At 46.8% G+C, this 22,741-nt stretch overlaps 1 protein-coding gene across 5 annotated transcripts in view; it reads left to right on the forward strand.

Annotated features, from left to right (window-relative positions):
- orc1 (origin recognition complex, subunit 1) overlaps nt 1-22,741 on the forward strand; it is a 51,793-nt gene that overhangs the window by 16,039 nt on the left and 13,013 nt on the right. For 4 of the 5 annotated variants that reach the window (XR_015101407.1, XM_086115965.1, XM_086115964.1 and 1 more), the window contains 3 exons: nt 819-920; nt 5,886-6,057; nt 14,209-14,316. Coding sequence is in view for 4 of the 5 variants with exons in the window: in XM_086115965.1 (XP_085972091.1) it covers nt 819-920; nt 5,886-6,057; nt 14,209-14,316 (382 nt within the window). In the remaining variant the exon portion in view is untranslated. The remainder of the gene's footprint in view (nt 1-818; nt 921-5,885; nt 6,058-14,208; nt 14,317-22,741) is intronic. The other variant, XM_086115966.1, reaches the window with a different exon arrangement.

Below are 22,741 nucleotides of genomic sequence, written 5' to 3' on the forward strand. Positions count from 1 at the left end.
CAAGGCCGTTTGCTTTTGTCGGCTTTTAACAAATGTCCAAGGCAAACATCAGCATAGTGAGCGATCGCCTGACTGGTGAACACGTTTTCTGGGTGATGCACTTTGACGTAAAACTATCGCAACGCCTCATGGCCCTCGGGCCGAATGACGAGCATGCTGCATAGACACATATCTATCTATTTAGCTATCTACGCAAATGGTAGAGGTCCCTCTTAGCCAATGGGATGCCAGGAGATGCCAATGGCAGAGCAGCTATAAGCATGTTGCATTCAGGAAACTCGGAGCAGCTAGTAGCAGCCCATCCTGTAGTTTTACCTTTCGAATCTTGACATTTCTTTCGTAACAAGAGGCAGTATTTTCCTGTTAAGGTGTTTCGTAAATTGAAAATTTCATATGAAGAGACGTTTGTAAGTAGAGGTACCACTGTATCAGGGATATACAATTATTTTTCCAAAGGGGCCGTGTCTTATGAATTGGAAGGGTTGTTGAGGGCCATGCCTTCATGCTATCCTCAACTGTGTTGCACAATAATGTCATGTCGATCCAGCCTTTGGGGTCCGTGGTTGTTACGAGGAAGGCATCCTTTTCCATGCGGTGTGATTTTCACAACAGCAACTATTCCAAGGCTGGATGTTAAATGCTTTGAATACATTTCATCTTATGTTTTCTCCAGTATTTGGCAAAACCCTTTGTCCTTTGAACCTTTTACATGTCACTTTGTAATATGGTTCGTAAAATGCCAGATGGCAAAAAGGCTTACCTTGAGTAAAGGATATCTATTAAAAAAAATTCACTTTTTTATTATTTATCTTGTTTAGGTTACACGTGTCATCGGTGCCTGAGTCTCTACCCTGCAGGGAGCAAGAGTTTCAAGACATTTACAATTTTGTGGAGACCAAAATCATTGATGGCACAGGAGGGTGAGATGACAGTCACTTATCGAGCTTTTAATAGGAACAGTCGTAAACGACTTGCGAACCTCTTTAGTTCAAATAACCTACACTAGAACAGTTGTTTGCTTTTTAACCAGGACACAGCAAAGGCAGCATTTACTTGCCAGCAAGTCAAATTTTTTTGGATCACCGTTAGTCACAAAAGAGTCTCAAATGGCTTCAAAAGCTAACAGTTGACAAATACCGTATTGGCCCGAATATAAGACGGCATTTTTTGCATTGAAATAAGACTGAAAAAGTGGGGGTCATCTTATATTCAGGGTCTAGACATTATACGCATTCACGACGCTAAATGGCGCCAGATATCATTGAAGCGAATGCTGAACTTGACTCCCCAGGCCACAGTGAACCCCTGTCACGAAGAATAAAAATAAAAATAGCGGTAGCACAAAGAAGAAAAATAAAAATTGCCGTAAGAAAGAAAAGAGAAGAAAATAATAGAAGAGATAACAGAAAATGGAGAAACGTAGCGACAATCTGGAGAAAAGTGGGTCAAAGATCATCCAGGTTAACCGGAAGCTGAGGAGAAGTTATGATGTAATTTACATTTCAAAAACCAGAAACCATTCATTAACGAATGTGATTGCACTTTAGTTGACATATTTAGATGTTCAGATATTAAGATTTGAATGAGGCAAAATAACATGCTTTTTCTCTCAAATATTGTTATAATCATTTGTTTCAGATGTACAGTACTGTAATTATTTTCTGTATAAAAATTAATTTGGTGTTCAAAAAGTATTTTTTCAAACTTGAGTTTTAAAAAAGAGGGGGTCATCTTATAATCAGGGCCGTCTTATATTCGGGCCAATACGGTAATTGCAGCTCCACCGGGCAAGGAAAAACTCAAAAACCCATATGGGTGGGGGGAGGACAAAAACTCCTTCCAAGATGACCATGCTGCAGTGGATGCTGAGTGGGTAACATAACGTGGTGCTTTACGATGTCAACCAGGACGTGTGAGTCCTTTCAATAAGGTGACACACCGCAGGAAGACTCCTTCGTGGAATTGGTTCCTCCTCAAGACCTGACCTAGTTGGTTGACGGGGAATTCTCCATTGTAACGCCTCAACATCAGATTCAGTCATAGTTACCTAACCCCTTGTCCAAGCAGGAGAGGAGGGGTCAAGAGAGAGGAGAAGCAAATTAAAAACAATAAACATAAGTCTGAAGTCGAGATGTTTGCATCTCTACTGAGGTAGCAACTCTAATTTCTGCTGGTAGGGCATTCCAGAGTATTGGAGCCCAAATCGAGAATGCGCTCTAGCCTGCTCGCTTCTTTTTGGCTCTCTGAATCATCAAAAGACCAGCGTGTTGACCAGTGGCAGAGAATGTACGGTGTCACTAAGTCGGCAAGATAGGAAGGTGCTAAGCCGTCTAATATTATATGAGTAAGTAACAAAGCCTTAAAATAGCATCCCAAGTGGATTGGAAGCCAGTGCAAGCACCCCTTATTGCTGTAATATGAGCTTTGAACTTTTTTTTTGTCCTCGCCAGGAATATTGCTGCAGCATTTTGCAAACTGTAACTGCAGGCTTTTAATACTAGACATGGGAAGACCAGAAAGCAACATGTGACAGTACACTGAGGCGAGATGTAACAATCCTTGAATTGTGCGTTGGGTGTCATAGATACAATGGGAAGGATTTTGCGGAGTGATATTGCAGGGATCTAAACGAGAGAGTTGAGTCAAATATAATGCAGAGATTTTTTTCACGGCTCCACACGGTGTGTCTTCTCTAAGACATAAGATCTAAACCAACAAACTGCTGAATCTGTAATACCAGTTCACGTTCCAAGGCAAGTCTTCAAGTTTCCAAAGATTCATCACATGTCATGAAGTTTTGACTTATAATATCTAATTTGAATTGTTCATTTTCCAGGGTGGAATGCTTATTCAATGTACCTTTAAAGTATTATGTATTTATTTATTCGTTTGTTTTTGTTTTTAACACGAACCAAGGGGAATTTGTTAGCGTTCACGTGCCAGAGACATGTTCACCGCTTGCTCCCACTGCATAACTGTCAAACTGTACTTCCACTTTCTTATAACTAGCCTGATCTGTTGGACAATTCTGCTTATCTGAACTGGGTTAAATTTTGACACATTTAGAGAGTAAGATGCCTTTCAAACCGACTAAACTGCCGGACAAATGGGACGCTGAAACCACAGCACTTATCATCTGGATCATCGTTCCATGGCCAGGATACTGCTCCTCCTGAAACGAAGATTCGACTCCAGCACCCCTGCCAGGGAAGCTGAGGCTTGTGAATCCCCATGTAGTTGGAACATACCCTCTTATTCCCTGTCTCAAAAAAGCGGGACCACCACCCCACTCTGGCAATCAAGAGGCATTTTCCATTACATCCAAGCAATTTTGCAGAGGCTTGTCAATCCACACAGAATCACAACATCCACATCCTTGAGAAACTCTGAGTTGATGTCATCCACCCTCGGGGCCTTGCCACTGAGGAGCTGTTTCATCACCCCAGTGACGTCAACCCCACAGATAGCAGAGTCCAGCTCAAAGAAATTCCACCGATTCACATCTCAAATCAAGGTCTTCAGTGCCTAATCCCCACTACACAGTGTTGATAATGACCTGCTTCTCCTTCCTGAGATGGAGGACTAGAATTTCCAAAGAGCCATCCAAAAGTTTTTTTTCCACAACCTTGCTTAACTCACACCCGAATTTTTGCCACAGTGGCCACCAAAGTTGCATTCCATTTGACCTGTCCCTTCTATTAGCTGCCTCCTGATTTCCCACAGACCAAAAGGTCCCGGAAACGCAACTCCTTCAGCTAGTCCAGGGGTGCCCAACCAGTTGACGACTGATCCCAAGGCGACCGCGAGGTGTGTTGGGGGAAAACAATTTTTTTTTAGTTTTTTTTAATGACATGACAGGAAGTCAGTGTTGCCAAACTTAGCGACTTTGACGCTATATTTAGTGCATATTCAGATCCTCACGAGCGACTCTTTTCTTCAAAAATGTGACTAGCAACAATCTCGTGACTTTTTCTGGTGTTATTGGAGACTTTTGGAGTCTGTGTGGTGAAAGCACGTTGTTCTCAATGAGCAGCGCCCGGAGCTGTTGTGGCCCCTCCCCCAAATGAAGTCTCTGCTGGTTGATCGCGCCAGGTTTACACACACACACACACACACACACACACACACACACACACACACACACACACACACACACACACACACACAAATGCGCATAGTAAACAACACTGATCTAGGCAACTTGATTAGACACTGATCAAAGAGTAACCCACGTGATAAGACAGAAAGGGAGGGTGCTGGGCGGGGCTGAGAAGGTGCACAGCCAATCAACATGGCTGTGCATCATGGGATAGATCCGCTCGTGCTGTCATTGGTCGGCGTTGGTGCTGGGAACCAATCAAGTTACAGCCATGCACAAAACCTCTGTGAGTCATTCGGCATTTTTTCTGAATACAGTACTTTGGGGGGGAAAAAAACGCGACGCACCAAGGCCGTGATAATCAAAGCGCAAAATATCAAGGGATCACTGCAGTGTTCTGGAAACTACTGGTGGCAGAGAAGTATCCCAATCTCAGAAGATGTGCTTTGAACCTGACAGCTCTTTTTGGATCAACCTATTTGTGCGAGTCTGCTTTCTCGCAAATGAATCATCAAGTCCAAATCAAACGGAGATCTACCTGTTTTGTAGCTGTTTTTTTCTGTTTGGTTCATATTAAGGTCAGTAATGGCTATTGCTCATCATGCAGATTAGTACTAGAAGTCCCAGGATTTTCTTAACCCTCCAGAATGCCCAGAGGACAAACCAACAACTCAACGATCCATTTTGTCAACATTGTACTGTAAATGCAGCAAAGTGAGGCTCTTCCCCCACCTTGTTCAAATGGAATGTGGTGGTTTTCTTCACATTACCATGCAAACGGTCATTGCTGAGTTGTGTTGTTCACACCAGAGTTTGCCTCATTTGCAGATCAATGGTGAAACGAATCCAGCCAGTTGGCTGCCCAGGGACTTTTAGTGTGTGTGTGTGTGTGTGTGTGGGAGGGGGGGGGGGGGGGTCAGATGTTGACACTGGACTGGTAGATCTCCGGAGGTTGGCTCCTTGAAAAGTAGCCCTTGGGACAAAAAAGGTTTGGCACCCCTGAGCTAGACGGTCACAAACGAGTTGAGAGGTTGACGCCACGACAGGCCACGTTACAGGCGCAGCACCCTTCGGCCACCTCAACAATAGCGCTGCGGAACATGCTCCCCTTGGGCTCAATGTCTAAATGTCCCCTGCTGTGTAGGCAGAATTCTGCCAAATTTCCCATTTTGTGAAATTATAAGAGAAGATAAGGTGCTGCCTTGTGAGCAAAAGGGTGTTACGAAGAATAAGTCACAGAAGTGATGCATTACCACCGATGGCCACCTTCTTTATCGCATTCGCGACACAGCCTAGCACCTTCCTATCTCGTCGATTTAGTGGTACCTTATGATCTGTCCCGAAACCTTCGTTCACAAGACACTGGTCTTTCAGTGATCCCAAGAGCCCAAAAGAAGCTTGCAGTTTCTAAGGCATTTTATATTCTGGCTCAAGTGCTCTGGAATGACTTAAAGACTTAAAGTCCGGAGTGACGTATAGTCTGAACAATCCGTTTAATTCCCACCTTGAATAACAATCCTCACAGGCATTCTGTATATTCTTTATTCACTGCAAAAAATGGCTAATTATATCAGTTTGCAGAGCTTTGTGTAGTTTTATTTAAGTTTCAGAATCATATAATGGAAATTACATGTTGGAATAAGGCTGTAACATGACAGTGTGTTAAACTTGAAACTTTATGAATAATTTAAGGTGCACCGGATATGATGTTATAGTCAATGCCATGACCCTGCATAATCAAAATAACCAAGCTGACCCCTGTGACAATGTTCATGGTGTGTTTTAGGTGTATGTATATCTCAGGTGTGCCAGGTACGGGGAAAACTGCAACGGTGCATGAGGTAATTCGCTGTCTGCGGAATGCAGCCAACATGAACGAGATCCCATCATTCCACTTCATCGAGATCAACGGTATGAAGATGACGGACCCTCATCAGGCATATGTTCAGATCCTTGAGGTGAATAAACTGTTCCGTATGTTTGTCTTGTCGCATACATTCTTGAAATAGAAATATTTATTGCCAGGTATGACTGAAAACACAAGTTGACTTGATATGACACATACAGTACTGAGAAATACAGAGAATACAATACATGAGCCTTCACTGGAGACCAAGACCTGCAGCAAATTGCAAAAATCGGTGACTAAAAAGAATCCCCCCCCCACACACAATTTTTTTTTCCTTGAATAGTTTAAACCAGGGTTAACCACCAGTTCGTAACTGAATGCTATTTCTTGCTCACTGATTGCACGCAAATTAAACAGTTCATTATTCAAGGTGGCGCCGTAGCTGGCAGCCGTCTGTGAGAGCTCTTCAAGAGCTCTGCTTTTTTTGTTTTTGACATTCATCAAAGAAGAAGAATCTGTTCTTGATGGTTGTCTTCTCGGCAGCACGTGTGTACCAGCACTGATTTTGATGGACAGGAATTTGACTGTCGCCCCTTGACAGCACCGGGGCGCTTGTTTTTTTGCGCCTGCAATGGGCAGCGTTTTTCGCAGCCCTGTTTTGTTCAGCGGCGATGTCGGCGCTGTTGGACAGTCCGTTGGTGCGACTGGATGTATGGCTGCTGGATCTGAGGATGAGGAGAGAAGAGTGTTGGCGTGGAGTGCGGATGCGTATTTCAGTGATAATTTTACAGTTCCCCTCCGTAAGCCGTCACCTTCCCGTGGTGGAGGGGTTTGTGTGTCCCAATGATCCGAGGAGCTAAGTTGCCTGGGGCTTTATGCCCCTGGCAGGGTTACCCATGGCAAACAGGTCCTAGGTGAGGGACCAGACAAAGTGCGGCTCACAAACCCCTTATGAAGAACAAAATAAATGAAACCCAGTTTCCCTTGCCCGGACGTGGGTCACCGGGGCCCCCCTCTGGAGCCAGGCCTGGGGGTGGGGCTCATTGGCGAGCGCCTGGTGGCTGGGCCTGCACCCATGGGTGCTCAGCCCGAAGAGGCAACGTGGGTCCTCCTTCTCATGGGCTCACCACCCATGGGAGGGGCCAAAGAGGTCAGGTGCAGTGTGAGCTGGGCGGCAGCCAAAGGCGTGGGGGGACCCTGGCGGTCTGATCCTCGGCTGCAGAAGCTAACTCAAGAGACATGGAATTTCACCTCTCTTGCAGGGAAGGAGCCCAAGCTGGTGTGCGAGGTAGAAAAGGTCCGACTGGATGTAGTCGGACTTACCTCCACACATAGCCTGGGTTCTGGTACCAGTTCTCTCGAGAGGGGTTGGACTCTCTTCCACTCTGGAGTTGCCCACGGTGAGAGGCGCAGAGCAGGTGTGGGCATACTCATTGCCCCCCGGCTCAGTGCCTGTACATTGGGGTTCACACCGGTAGACGAGAGGGTTGCCTCCCTCCGCCTTAGGGTGGGTGGTCCTGACTGTTGTTTGTGCATACGCACCCAACAGCAGTTCAGCGTACCAACCCCTTTTGGAGTCCTTGGAGGGTGTGCTGGAGAGTAATCCTGCTGGGGACTCCCTTGTTCTGCTGGGGGACTTCAATGCTCATGTGGGCAACGACAGTGAGACCTTGAGGCGCGTGATTGGGAGGAACGGCCCCACCGATCAGAACTCGAGTGGTGTTTTGTTATTGGACTTCTGTGCTCGTCACGGATTGTCCATAACAAACACCTTGTTCAAACATAAGGGTGTCCATATGTGCACTTGGCACCAGGACACTCTTGGCCGCAGTTCAATGATTGACTTTGTGGTTGTATCATCGAATTTGCGGCCGCATGTTTTGGACACTCGTGTGAAGAGAGGAGCGGAGCTGTCAACTGATCACCACCTGGTGGTGAGTAGGCTCCGATGGTGGGGGAAGATGCCGGTTCGACCTGGCAAACCCAAACGTATTGTGAAGGTTTGTTGGGAGCATCTGGCGGAATGCCCTGTTAGAAGGAGTTTCAACTCCCACCTCCGACAGAGCTTTTCCCATGTCCCGAGTGGACCATATTCCATGCCTCTATTGTTGAGGCGGGCAATCTGAGTTGTGGCCGTAAGGTGGTTGGTGCCTGTCGTGGCAGCAACCCCCGTACTCGCTCGTGGACACCAGCAGTAAGGGATGCCGTCAAGCTGAAGAAGGAGTCCTATTGGGCCTTTATGGCCTGTGGGACCCCAGAGCCAGCTGACGGGTATCGACTGGCCAAGCGGAATGCAGCTTCGGTGGTCGCCGAGGCAAAAACTCCGGCGTGGGAAGAGTTCGGTGAGGCCATGGAAGCAGACTTCCGGACGGCTTCGAGGAAATTCTGGTCCACCATCCGACGTCTCAGGAGGGGCAAACAGTGCACCACTAACACTGTGTACAGTGGGGATGGGGCGCTGTTGATCTCGATTCGGGACATTGTGAGCCGGTGGGCGGAGTACTTCGAAGACCTCCTCAACTCCACCAACACGCCTTCCTTTGAGGAAGCAGAGTCTGGGGACTCTGAGGTGGGCTTTCCTATCTCTGTGGTCGAAGTCACCGATGTCGTTAAAAAGCTCCTCGGTGGCAAGGCCCCAGGGGTGGATGAGATCCGCCCGGAGTTCCTCAAGGCTCTGGATGTTGTGGGGCGGTCCTGGTTGACACGCCTCTGCAACATCGCGTGGTCAGCGGGGAGTGCCTCTGGATTGGCAGACCGGGGTGGTGGTCCCTCTTTTTAAAAAGGGGGACCGGAGGTTGTTTTCCAACTACAGAGGGATCACAATCCTCACCCTCCCTGGTAAGGTTTATTCAGGGGTGCTGGAGAGGAGGGTCCGTCAGGAAGTCGAGCCTCAATTTGAGGAGGAGCAGTGTGGTTTTCATCCCGGCCATGGAACAGTGGACCAGCTCTACACCCTTAGCAGGGTCAACCAGTCTACATGTGTTTTGTGGACTTGGAGAGGGCATTTGACCGTGTCCCTCGGGGAGTTCTGTGGGGGGTGCTTCGTGAGTCTGGGGTACCGAACCCCCTGATACGGGCTGTTCGGTCACTATACCACCGATGTCAGAGTTTGGTTTGCATTGCCAGCAGTAAGTCGGAATCGTTTCCAGTGAGGGTAGGACTCCACCAAGGCTGCCCTTTGTTGCCGATTCTGTTCATAACCTTTATTGACAGAATTTCTAGGCGCAGCTGAAGTATTGAGGGGGTCCGTTTTGGTGGCCTCAGTATTGCATCTCTGCTTTTTGCAGATAATGTGGTACTGTTGGCTCCTTCAAGCAGGGCTCTCCAACTCTCACTGGAGCATTTCATAGCAGAGTGTGAAGCGGTTGGGATGAAAATCAGCACCTCCAAATCTGAAACCATGGTCCTCAGTCGGAAAAGGGTGGAGTGCCCCCCTCCCCCCGGTTCGAGGAGGAGATCTTGCCCCAAGTGGAGGAGTTTAAGTATCTTCGGGTCTTGTTCACGAGTGAGGGCAGAAGGGAGCAAGAGATCGACAGGCGGATCGGTGTAGCGTCTGCTGTGATGCGGACGTTGAATCGGTCTGTCGTGGTAAAGAAGGAGCTTAGCCAAAGGGCGAAGCTCTCAATTTACCGGTAGGTCTACGTTCCAACCCCCATCTATGGTCATGAGCTATGGGTCTTGACCGAAAGAACGACATCACTGATACAAGCGGCCAAAATGAGTTTTCTCCGCAGGGTGGCCCTGAGAGATAAGGTGAGAAGCTCGGTCATCCGGGAGGGGCTCAGAGTGGAGCCACTTCTCCTCCACATCGAGAGGAGCCAGATGAGGTGGCTTGGGCATCTTGATTCGGATGCCCCCTGAACGCCTCCCTGGTGAGGTGTTCTGGGCATGTCCCACCGAGAGACCCCGAGGACGACCCAGGACACGCTGGAGAGACTATGTCACCCAGCTGGCCTGGGATCCCCGGGGAGAGCTGGAAGAAGTAGCTAGGGAGAGGGAAGTCTGGGCTTCCCTGCTAAAGCTGCTGCCCCCGCGACCAGGCCCCGGATAAGCGGTAGAAGATGGATGGATACAGTTTGAGCCCTGCGAGTCCCAGCGACTCGCTGATCAGAAAAGTATGAGTCCCATTATGCATTTAGAGAGTCCCAAATTTTGAATTCTGAAATGGTCTACTTATTCAATTGCATATGATAATAACACAAACAACAACAATATGCTTTTCTGCTTGGCTCTCGACAAAGGCGGACACTTTTCTGCTCTGCTTCTGCCCTTTCCCTCACCCTCCCCTGCTCGCCACTCAGTCTTTGTGCTGTCCTTGTATGACTTTTACTAGCCTCCTGCCGTATATTCATCCTAAAACAAACCATGGAATTAGTTGACTGGTCTCTCGATACCATCAACAACATTTTCTCGACGAGAAGAGCAGGCAGTGGGGAGCCAACTTGCCGCTTGGGGACATTTGCTGCTGGTGTGCCTGTCAATACTGTCCGTTGAGGATGAGGAAGACATCGACATGATCGGCCCTGATAGCAGGTATGCCTCGCGTGGTGGGATGCCTCCAAGTGGCGCGAGGGGGGAACGCCGGGGCTCTTGGGCCCCAGTTGCGGCTAATTGCCCACCAGCCGGCGGGGGAGGAGGTGGGGCCTCACCGGAAGGTGAGGCGCCCAGGGCTCACCCCGCTGGAACGGAGGGAAGTGGGAGTAGCCGCCCCACAACCCTCCTTAAACAAAAATCAGGCGAGGGCCCTTCCGGGGCCCGCACTGAGTGTGAACCCCAGCGAGAGTCGTACCAGGTGTGGGACCCGGGAGGGGGGGCAAGTCCCTGACGGGGGCCGATTGCCCAGGAAGGAAGGAAGGAAGGATAGCAGGTATGCTGCTGTTTGGTGTTAGTTTCCTGATCTATCGTAAAATTCAACCGACGGGAGCAGCTTTATTGGAAGCAAAGAGGCCGCCGGTCTTTAAGGATGGATTATTGCGGATGTCCAACACTCAGACTGTGGATGGCGAACATCTTTGAGAAGTTGGGATCCGCGCTCTCTCTCACAAACGAAAATTGCGGATTTGGCTGATCGGCGCCATTGAAGAGACACAGACCACGGACTCAAGGCTGTCTGGAATTGTTGGCAGCCATTCCCAAAACATCTGCTATCTCCCCTGGAAGAATGTACGCATGGAAGCTAGTGCCCTACCACCACCCCCTCCTTCTCGGCCATGGACTGATAAGCCAGGAACTTGACGAAGCAGCTGCAGCCTGAATACAAACACACAACCGGACAATCACACACGCATACACACCCTTGAAATCACCGCCTTCATTGTTCCTGTTTTTCCCCCGTCACGTGAATCTGATCTGCGGATTGGCTGAGCAGCTGGTCGGACAGGCCACGTCGCCCCCCTTCCCCCCTTTTCCACCCATCCCCTCATTACATGTTATGTCTTGTGACTTGTAACTGTCATATGCTTGTTTCTGTGCTGAGGTATTTTTTTCTCCTCGACCCTTTTTATCCTCAGAAAGAGGATAGTTTGAGCGTGTTTTTTTTAACCTCTCCCTCCCTAGTGGTTTCCTTTCCTGTACTCAGATCTCAGGGCGCTTTACATAGCGAGTACCGACAGGCCCTTTGCACTGTATCCCATGTTCGTCATTGTTTTTTCATGTTTCTTGTGCAGAGCGTGCCTGTTCAATGATAATTTCGTTGCACTAATGTGTAATGACAATAAAGCAATCCAATCCAATATACATTGATAATAGGTTTATTTCGTATAAACAAATGCTGCAAAAATTTGAATAATTCAGGCATACAAGATTTGCTCAGAAATAGGTTCTTATTTCATCCAGTGGTTCAGTTTTTGAGTTCATATCTCTGCAATAAACTTTCGCAACACTTGTTCGCAACACTTGTTTTAACGTTACACAACTTGGCAATCATCTGCTTTCCACAAAGTGAAGGCCGATCTCGCCAATCTCATCTCGCGAGAACGGAAATCTCGTCACACGAGAACAAAACAACAATGGCGGCAATTTAAACTGTGTTCGTTGCTGGAAAAAAATATTTACCGTAGTTTTGTTGTAGTTGTTTTTTTTGACAAAGAAATTTCCTTGCGCCCCAAAAACGCACATTATTTGGAACTGTGCGTCTGGCTGGAAAATGATGCGTCTCGGACGTGGGACGCAGAGGTCACGAGATGGCTTGTTTTCAGACCTGAGACTCTGTGCTTCGAATTGAAGCAGATTCTCATTGGATAGAAATGAAACAATTTCTTTTTTAATGAACAGACCACTGCTTGTTTACTTTCAAACTTAGCTTGTCGCAGATGTGTGCACGTTTTGAGCATGGCGTCTCTGATCCACTAGATAAAAGACGCTTTGATTCTCTCCTCTTCAGAATCATCTTTATTGGCCAATTATGTTGAACACACAAGGAATGGCAGGCTTGGGTTACTGTTCAGGGAGTTAAAGGCGAGAGGGAAGAAGCTGTTTGAATGTCATCTGGATTTGGGGCGCATGGATCGGTACGGCTTACCTTAAGGGAGTAGCTGGAAAAGGTGGTGGGCAGGGTGTGGGGGGTCCAGTCGGATTTTCCATGCCCTTGTCTTGGTTCTTGCGGTGTGCAAGTCCTCAAGAGTGCGTAGGGCGGTAGGCTCTTTCATCTATAACTGCTTCACATAACAAGGCGTTTGCAGGAATAGTGGTTATGATCGCTGACATATCCATAATGTTTTATGTTCTGTGTTGTTTGTTATTTAATGTTTACGGTTCTGTAAAGCGCATTGTCGCAGCTGTATCTGAAAGCGCAAATAAAGATGTATTGTCTTTTAAGGCGCCGCTAATTAAATTCACACTTATGATGAAGTCTCAAATTACTTTTATTAATGATATTAATGATAAATGAAATGCATTTATGTGAAGATACTACTACTTAAAAAAAAATTACTCGTCTCACCCCTTGGGTGGTATCCGTCCCACATTCAGCTCGGGTCCTCTACCAGAGGGCAGGAAGCTTGAGGGTTCTGCGCAGTTATCCTTGCCTCCCAATCTCTGGTATAACCTCCTCTTCTGATCTGGCAGCCTGGGGGCCTTCACCATGGAATCTGTGTTTTACCTCATCAATCTCAAGTTGTGATAGCAATCCGTTTGTGGATGTTGGAACACTGAGCTACGAGTTGTTTTGTGGTCAACCGAGACTGTGGGTTGCCAAGTAACCATTGAGCCCACATTCTCTGCATGTAATCCCTCTGATTAGGGTTGCTTGAGGAGTAGCATTCCAACAGAGCCATGTTATCGCATCTCGCCCATCTCCGCTTTGTTTCAGTAGCCCATTTTTCATCAAGCCCATCAAGGTGCTCTGGTTCCCCAGCACCTGACGCAGACCTTGTTTGGCCCGGCGACGTCATTCGTTTTATTGTCTCTCATCATTGTATGAGGTAGCCATTCGCGTGAAGGGTCTTGCCCAAGGACCCACACTGGATGGTTATTTGCTCATATCGTCCCAAGTGGGAATTGAACCCCTTTCTTTCTTTCTTTCAGGGACCATACGCATTCTATGAGACTTCACATTACAATAAAGTTTAAGGCTCGCTATGATGTTAGCTAGAAATTGAGCTGCACTGCATTTGTTGGATGCTGTTTGTTTTGCCAGAATAGGAGTTGTGTTCCCTCTTACATGTACAGTCATACCTCGGTTTCCGACCATAATCTGTTCCAGAAGGCTGTTCGAAAACCGAAACCACGCTCTTTTTAAAAAAAAATCTTTATTGAACACGTTTGCTCACAATGGAACGCTACACGAGTAAGCGTCACTTCCTCGTCTACCCGAGGAAGCGTCACTTCCTCGTGTAAGGAAGGCGAGAGGTGTCGCGTGGCGCATTCAAGTGCGCTCAGTTTGGTCGAGAACCGATTTTCGGTCGTAATCTGAGGCATAAAAAACTCAAAATTTTTAGTCGAAAACCGATTTGGTCGAGAACAGAGATGTTCGAAAATTTAGGTTTGACTGTATATTTATAAGGAATAATTCTGATTGAAATCATTCCAACTGAACAACACAGGTCAATCATTCAGATGCGATCTACCGGTAGTTACAGACGTGTGACATACGCAGATCTGTCGACCTCCATGTCTGTAAAAACAGCATGGAGGTCTATTTCTTTATCTATATATCTTCCTACCTCCAATATATGTGTATGCGTGTGTGTCCTTTTTTGTTTATGTGTGTATTTTGAACAGTCTTATTGAATTTAAATAAATGAATGTTTTGTTTCCACAGAAACTAACTGGTCAGAAGGCTACAGCTGACCATGCAGCTTCCCTCCTGGAGAAGCGATTCAGCAACCCTGCCCCCAGAATTGAAACCACGGTGTTGTTGGTGGATGAAGTAAGATTTTTTTTAATATATACTTAGATGATTTTGGGATGTGGGGTGGTATTTCCCACAAATGTCTCAATATCCTCCTCCATGTGGTTTATTTTTTAATTACTCTTGTGTGAAAGTGAAACTTATAGGATGCTTAGGGTACAACACACAAATAATTGTATGTATTTAATTTCCATTTCCCCCTTCACCCATCACAACTAGCTGACTTGGGACCAGTCCGTGGGTTACCGCTCGCTCGATTGCGATCGACTGCTTGGGCACCCCTGCTTGAAACAAACAGTCGGTCAGGACTGTTCCTGGCCTGGAAATGTATGATAAGGCCTGATAGTCCTGTGGTTAGCGAGATTTGACACCTCTCTTTGCCTTCGGGTCGAGTAACGGTTCCTGCTGACTACTGTTTGTGCCTTTGCATCAAATACCAGTTCGGAGTACCAACCCTATTTAGAGTCCTTGGAAGGTGCTTTGGAGAGTGCTCTCCAAAGGGACTCTCTCATAAGTCTGGGGGACTTCAGTGATCATATGGGCAATGGCAGTGGGACCTGGAAGGGTGTTATCGTGAGGAACGCCCCTCCCCCATCCCCATCCCCCAGTCTGAACCAGAATTCTATGCTGTTACTGGACTCCTGTGCTCATCATGGATTGTCCATAACACTAATTTTCAAACATAAGGGTGTCCATATGCTTACTTGACACCAGGACACCCTAGGCTGCAGCTTGATGATGGACTCTGTAGTCGTGTCGTCAGATTTGCGGCCGTATGTTTTGGACACTCAATACAACAGTGGAGTGGTGTTTCTGTGACCTGATAGTTCTGGGCGCTAAATTTTCCACATTCCTGACATTGTCACCAAGGGCAAAGAAGTCCAAGGTAATGGACCACACAAAGCGCTGCTCAGAAATCCCCCCATGATGAACAAACACATTCACAGACGTTCTCCTTCAGTTTGGGGTTGGCCACCATGCTCCTCTTTAGTGCCTGGCGGCCAAGCTTGTGCCCATGAAGTACAACCCATAGTGGTAATGTGTTCAGCATCGTTAGCTCAGGTAAAGGGGGTCAGATGCATGGAGACAAGCTTCAGGTTTATATTTGACTACTCTTCAGAATTAGTAGTGTTTTTGTAGGTCGGTTGCTTTCCTAGCACTGACCCAACATTTAACCATCGTCTATAATTAAGGTTTTGGTTGGGATTTTGTAAGAAAATCCAGAAGTTTAATTTTGGCCTCCTCTTTTTATCCACTCCAAAAGTAGCTGTCATGTGTTTTTGGGTTTCTTTGTCCTGTTGAAAGGGCAAGTTATGTCCAAGTTAATGGAATCTAGCTAGAGGTGCAGTAAAGCGTTCGTGAATGTAACCTTTACGCCACAACTACCGCAATTTCTGGACGACAGTGAAACTCCTCTTCAACAAAATCATGTTTGCAGCACGAAATTTTTCACAACAGGAGACTTTTCACTGTAGCAAATTTGATATCAGACGTAAACATGACCACACACAAAAAAACGTATATGTCTACTCTATATTTTTATTCCAATAGTGCATAAGTATGAGCATCCACTTATTTATATTTATATAAAGGACACTTTGATTCTCTCCTCCATCTCAAACTGCTTCAAACAACAAAACGTGTGACGGAAAAGTGGTTAGGACTGCACGGCTGTCCGTGTTTTATGTTATGTGTTGTGTTTATTATTTTACTTTATGTTAACTGTTTTGTTAAGCGCTTTGTTACAGCTGCCGCTGTTGTGAAAGCGCTATATAAATCAGCATGTATTGTATTGTATTGTATTTGACACTTCATATAACCAGCGTAGACAGAAACAAAGGGAAAGCAATTGTGAAATTTACGATCAGCATTTACTTACATCAATTTATTGCATAATGTCTTTTATTTTGCTTTCTCCATCTTTCATTTATATCACCTTTATCCTGTTTTCAAGCGTTAAAGCTTTTCTTTTCTTAACTCCGTGGTATGCAAAGGTCGCTTTTGTCGCCATTTTAGCAATCTAACGTTCATGCTGCGTCTGAAACAAATACTTCCAGTACTACTGCGCCAGTGGCGGTTCTGGGGGGGCGGGGGGGCAACGGGGGCCAGTGCCCCTGTAGCACTGATTCTGGCCCCCCCTGTGGCCCCCCTTCCGAGCGTAGATTACGCAGAACGCGCCGAGTCGCCGACGCGAAAGGTGGAACAAAAGTGCGTGGCTTAACATTCGAGTCGGACCCTTTAGTGCGCTGCACCACTTAAAAATGAGCGGGAAAATGAGAAGCAGTCCGCAGAGAAGGAAATTACCACGACACGAGTGCTATTTTCGACACACCATTTATATTTTCGATGTAAAATCACAAAACGAAACAAGCCCCCAACAGTAGCATTATTAATTCTAATTCCTCTTCACTTAAACATTTAACGTTAAAAATGAAAAGAAAAACGGACATTACATCATATTTCTATTTGAAAAAGAAACAAATTGATCCAGACACAGAGAGAGAGTCAGATGATGATGGTGGTGAGTGTTCTGAAGAGGAGCAAGTTGAAAGCACCAGAGAGGGAGAGTCAGAGGACACGGGATTCATTTATTTTCAGAGCGAGGACACAGAGCAGGAAAGGGATACAAATGAAGATCCTGAGAATGAGGAAGACGAGACTGCAACTGAAGTGGAGTGTGAGACACAAACAGAGGATATTTGCACTTCAACAAGCACTGGACCATCAGGTATGTGATGCTGAAAAGAACACGATCCTGTTTTGTGTGTGTGTGTGTGCGTGTGTGTGTGTGTGTGTGTGTGTGCGCGTGCCTGTGTGTGTGTAACTTTTTTAGTCTCCCTTTTATTTTTATTGAACAGGATCAATATATAAGACATTGCCTTTTAAAATTTGGATAATTATATGCATGTAAAACATCTAGCTTCAGTGTATTTGCAATTTTTGTCCCCGGTCAGGCTTGAGAATGTATTAATTTAATACAATAAAAAAATAATGAATACAATTAATAAATAGCATCAATCAATTCATTTTAGACAATTGTGTATGTCTGAGTGCCTCAGCAATGTAAGTGTAGCGGGTTAGTGAATATGCTGTGTCCATGCAGAACTTGTGTTTACATGTTTATCAAATACGTGTTATTTGGTTTGTCTTTGTCCACAGACATCAGTTGATGTAAAGAGGACCCGCCAATGCAGCCAGACCTAAAACTGTTTCCCAGGACCCTGATGGGGGACAGGAGAAGGAGCTTCAAGGCAGGTCTGGTACCATATCATCCCCTGGCTTGAATATTCTCAACAGATGGACATGGCGTGTTGTTACGCTTGCAGACATTTTAGCCCTCCTAATACTGTTTTTTTTCCTCATCACTGTAATGTTATGACTACAATGCTTTCAAAGTTTGATGAAATAAAAAGTCAAATAAGATTTCGAATCTGTCTTTTTAGCCCTGGGTTGAATGTGCCCCTCCATCAAAACCCCTGGCCCCAGCCCGGCCCCCTCAGTGAAATTGATCCAGAACCGCCACTGTACTGCGCATGTGTAAACCAGTGTGGTGGTTGCTGTTGCAGTTTCCGAACGAAGCAGTAGAGGTCACTGTGGCTTGCTGAGGTTGGATTAGACTTTTGCAGAAAGCTTGTAGTGCTGTGACTTTCAACCACTGTGCCGTGAGAGATCGTTAGGTGTGCCGTGATATATTATCCAATGTCACTTTTTTAAATTTTAAAATTTTATAAAACATTTATTACCGTAAATTCTGGGCTACAGACCGCACCTGATTAAGAGCCGCATGCTCAGATTTATGAAGAAAAATCTTCTTTTTTTTTTTTAAATTATTCTGTATGCGCCGCACCATATTATAAACCGCTGGCCAATGAGTAGGCGGGGGTTTGCTTCTGCGTCCCTGCCGCCTGGAGCGCCTCCGGGTGAGGCCGCGGACGCGGTCCCCCGCTGAACCCCTGCAGAAAAAAAACGCAACATTTCTTTAGGTTAAAATAATCTCAATATTTTTATGAGCATGATAAATGCACTTGCACAAGGAAATTACGCTGAAACACATAATAAGAGGCCAGACGAAGAGAGATCTTGATGCACATTTGCGTAATTACGAGGAGAAATACTGCAGCCCACTAGGCTTTAAATAGAATAATGCAAATCATATAAATGGGAAAATATACTGTATATGAAATTATTTCTATAGTCAGCCGCTTAAAAATGATCATCGGTGGCAGCTTTAGGCCCGATGCTGCACAGCTGAAAACACAGGTAAAATGTGTTCTCTCGTGGCCGCTGGTTTTCAGTATGACGGAGAAGTCACCTTTTTTATTTACAGTCCAAGTGTTGGGGAGGATAATCAGGCTGGATCAGTTTGGGGGTATATAGGGTACAGGATGGTGTATCGGTTAGAATACAGGAGGCAGGTGTCTTGAGGTAGGGCTCTTCAACTCATTGAATACCACCCCTTTTCACTGGAGCAACCCCCTCAATCCCTCACATTTTACTGAATTTTGACTGATTTGCAAGGCCCACAGAATTTTCACACTTTTATTTTTCTATTTTTTTTATTGTTGCTTTCCACTTACATTTCAACATCTCTCACACACACATACATGCTCGCACACTGCTATTTACACCATTCATTCCACGTTGCTCAGCATCCAATTTGAAATGAAATGGAATATGAATTGACCACTAATGGTTTTAGCAGAGCTGAGCGGACCAAATGTGTCCTGTTTTTTTAAAAACTATGGCGACACGCAAGTCAGCACATTTACGGCGCATATTTTCATCCACATCTACGAGACGTATCAACCGTACATAAATGATTAGTGTTAATGGCAACTTTATAGTATCGCGGGGAATGTAGCGGTGCATAAAAGTGACTGATGAGGCATAAGAAGTGATGAAGTTTTGAACGGGAACTTGCAAGCTAGTCAGCAGTTACCTCCTCGTTCCAGCGGCTCTGGCAAGAACTCTCAGCTGCTTTCCGTTATATCCGAAGGCACGTATTCGTCCGACACATCGGGATCCAAATCGCTCTCCAATTCATCGTCTTCACCGTCGTCATTACGAGACAATTCCAGCGAATCGCTGACGTGTGCCCGGCGTCGGCCATGCGAAGCAATGCGGCCTCTTTGCCGTCATCGCTGGAAGTCGCCTTTATCAGATGAACTCGAAACTCGGCGTGAGCTATGCGGGCCGCGTGTAGCACGCCATGTTTGCGCAGGCCGACATTTGTTTGACGGGTGCTGCTTTCGATTACGTGACCGAAGCGTCATCTTCTCTTCCACACAAACACCATCTCCTTTGTTGTTTTGTTTCGAGGGCGCTTTTATACCGAAAAAAACAATCCTTTTTAGTTAGTTGTTTCCTTTTCTCCATCGTTGCTAATTGCTAATGTTCCAATCCAGTATCCACACACGCCCCTCCTCCACTATACGCCCTTTCTACTACTTCTGCGGCGTGATCCTGGTGGATTTTTGCACCACTGCCACCCGATGGCCATTTTTTTGCTATTTAACATTGCCGTCAAGCCTAATCTTATGGCGAGAAGTTGCATCAGACTCTCTTGCACCCTCCCCCATGAAAAAACGTGATTGACGTATTAATACGTCTTGGGGAGGGAGCGGCTATGCGCTAATTGACGTATTTATATGTCAAAGGGTGTAAATGAGTTAATGGGTGGTGGAAGGCAGGTTTGGGAGATGGGAAACAGATTGTAGGTGATGGGGTGGAAGGCAGGGGCAAAGGGCAAGGGCAGAAGGTACAAAATGCAGGTGCAGAAATGCAGAAGGGAGATGCAGAATTCTAGAAAGACAGATTACAATTTATAATGCTTCAATAATGTCAATGTCTCTGAGCCTTTAATACAGCCGCCCCCAAATGTGCAGGGGCACATTTGCTCGATAAAGGCTCATTAGTCCACCTGAAGGTCTTGAGTTGACTCGAGTTCAGACGCTCCTGATGGAAGGGCTGGAAGTAAAACAACCGAGCTACTGGTCGGGTGTACACATGTCCTTTGACGTCCACGTCAGCTGACCGGATGTAGCCGTCATCGCTGCGATGAACCTTCGTCACATGACCGATGGGCCACATGGCACGAGGTAGCTGTGGGTCAACTATCATGACCACCGATTTCTCCAGGAGGTCAGAGGGGCAGGCGTGCCATTTCTGCCTCGTTTGTAATCCAGGGAGGTATTCTCTGATGAATCGTGACCAAAACTGATCTGCAAGGACTTGTGAGTGCCGCCAGCGCCTGCGGCTCAGGCTCTCGCTCTTCGGGTAGACGATTTGAGGGAATGATCCGTCAGGCCGCCCCAGTAGAAAGCTATTCGGGGTCACCGGGTCAATATCAGCCACATCAGCAGACACGTATCCTAAAGGCTTAGAATTGAGAATGGCCTCCACCTCGAGCAGAACAGTGGAGAGGACATCCTCTAGGATCGGTTCGGTCTCTATGCAAGTACGGAGGGAAGATTTGACTGCTCGCACTTCTCTCTCCTACACTCCGCCAAAGTGTGGGGCTGCTGGGGGGTTGTCGTTAAATTGATTTTCTGTTGGGCAAGTTGACTCTGTAGGGTTGGACACATACTTGTGAATGCTTCCTGATGCTCACGCTCTCCTCCTTTGAAATTGGTCCCATGGTCCGACCACAGTTCAGAAGGGGTTCCTCTCCTAGCAATGAATCTCCTCAAGGCCATCAGGAAGGCATCTGTGTCCAAAGTCCGAATAAGGTCTAAATGAACTGCTCGAGTGGTCAAGCACTTGAAGATGAGACCCCATCGCTTCTCATGACGTCGGCCAATCTTTATGAGCATGGGGCCAAAACAGTCCATGCCAGTGACGTGGAAGGCAGGTTTGTGCAGTTGGAGACGTGCTGCTGGAAGATCAGACATTTTAGGTATAGAAGGCTGTGCTCTCCAGCGCTGACAGTCTGCACAGGAAAGTTGATGACGAGGAACTGTCTCACGTCCGTGGATGATCCAGTATTTCCTCCACAGCTCTGCAAAGACTCGCTCTTGCCCTGGGTGCTTAAGATCTTGGTCATACTTCTTAATGAGGATGCGTGTCACAGGGTGAGAAGCATCAAGGAAAATCTGATGTAGGGTGGTCTCATCTTGACCCTCTAGACGGCGTAATTGGCCTCCTACTCTTATGAGGTGAGTAGGGGTGTCTATGGCTGGTGCTAGTTTGATCAGTCGACTTGTTGTGGACACTGGTTTCCCTGCTGACAGCTGAGCATAATCATCGGGGAAGGACTGTTTCTGGACTCGTTGTAGGATGAGTATCTCCGCTTGTCGATAGTCCTCGGCAGTAGGTGAGTAATCTGAGGGGGCTTGGCCATGAAGCTCTCTTGCAGTAGTGTCCATGAGGTCCTGCCAGGTGTTGCATGTCCCGTCCCGCAGACTGGAAATGTCAGGTGAGGTGACAGCTGACCTGCAGAAGGTGACCTTCCTCAACTCAGCTGCATCATCTGGTGGGTCAGAGTGTGGCGTTTCCGGCCAGGTGTTTAGGCACTGCAGAAGGAAGGGGGGTCCTTGTGACCATCAGTTGGGCTCCGATAGGGATACTAAAGTCTTCCCTCTTCTCAGGTCATCAGCAGGGTTATTTGCAGAGTCTACATAGCGCCATACACAGCCTTTTGTAAGCTCTTGGACCAGAGGTACTCTTGACCCTGCAAAGACCGTATATCTTGTTTTATGTTGAGAGGAAATAAATTTAATCTGTGCTGTATGTTACATGTTACACATACAGTACATTTGACAATAAAGTTGTATCCAATCCAATCCAATCCAATATCGACAGGATTGGGAGTGTAGCCAGGTAAGTACAGTCATAGAGTCAGACCACAATACTATGCGTTGTTCTGCGAGAGTGAGCTCCTTAAAGGTAGAAGCTAACTGTGCTGCTGCAAGAGCTGCACAACGCTCAAGGGACGGTGCTTTATAGGGAACTAAGCTCTGCTTGTAGGCTCTTCCCTGCTCAGAGTTCTTAAGGAGGCGTCTTCCAGTGCTGCGCAGCAGGGCCATGACTGATTCTTTTGGTGCTTTTCCGCGTTGGCATGGCCGTATGGCGTAACAAAGGAGTAGCATATCTAAAGGCGCCGATCACCTCTGTACGCACTGCCTTTGTTTCAAGCTGGGATATGGCTTGTTGTGACCCCATCCTGTTTGGATGGGGTCACCTCTCTCTCAGGTCGGTAGGGGACAGCATCAACTTGCTTGAGCCGCTCTACGTGCCTGTAGAGGTCATCCATAGTAAAGTTGAGGTAAACAGGCATTGGGCTGTTTGGGTTGGCCGCCCCATGGGCTGGCAAGGGCCCTGCAGTGTCCACCCCAGCCTGGTGTGGACAGCTGCCGGGCTACCATTAGGACCAAGTCTGACGGGCTCAATGGGAGTTATGAGGTGAAGTTGGTCCGAACCTATAAGGAGCAAAAGCTTTTCTCCG

Source organism: Hippocampus guttulatus, chromosome 7 (assembly GCF_054856545.1).
Source record: "Hippocampus guttulatus isolate MCC_2025c chromosome 7, RoL_Hgut_1.0, whole genome shotgun sequence".
Lineage (NCBI taxonomy): Eukaryota > Metazoa > Chordata > Actinopteri > Syngnathiformes > Syngnathidae > Hippocampus > Hippocampus guttulatus.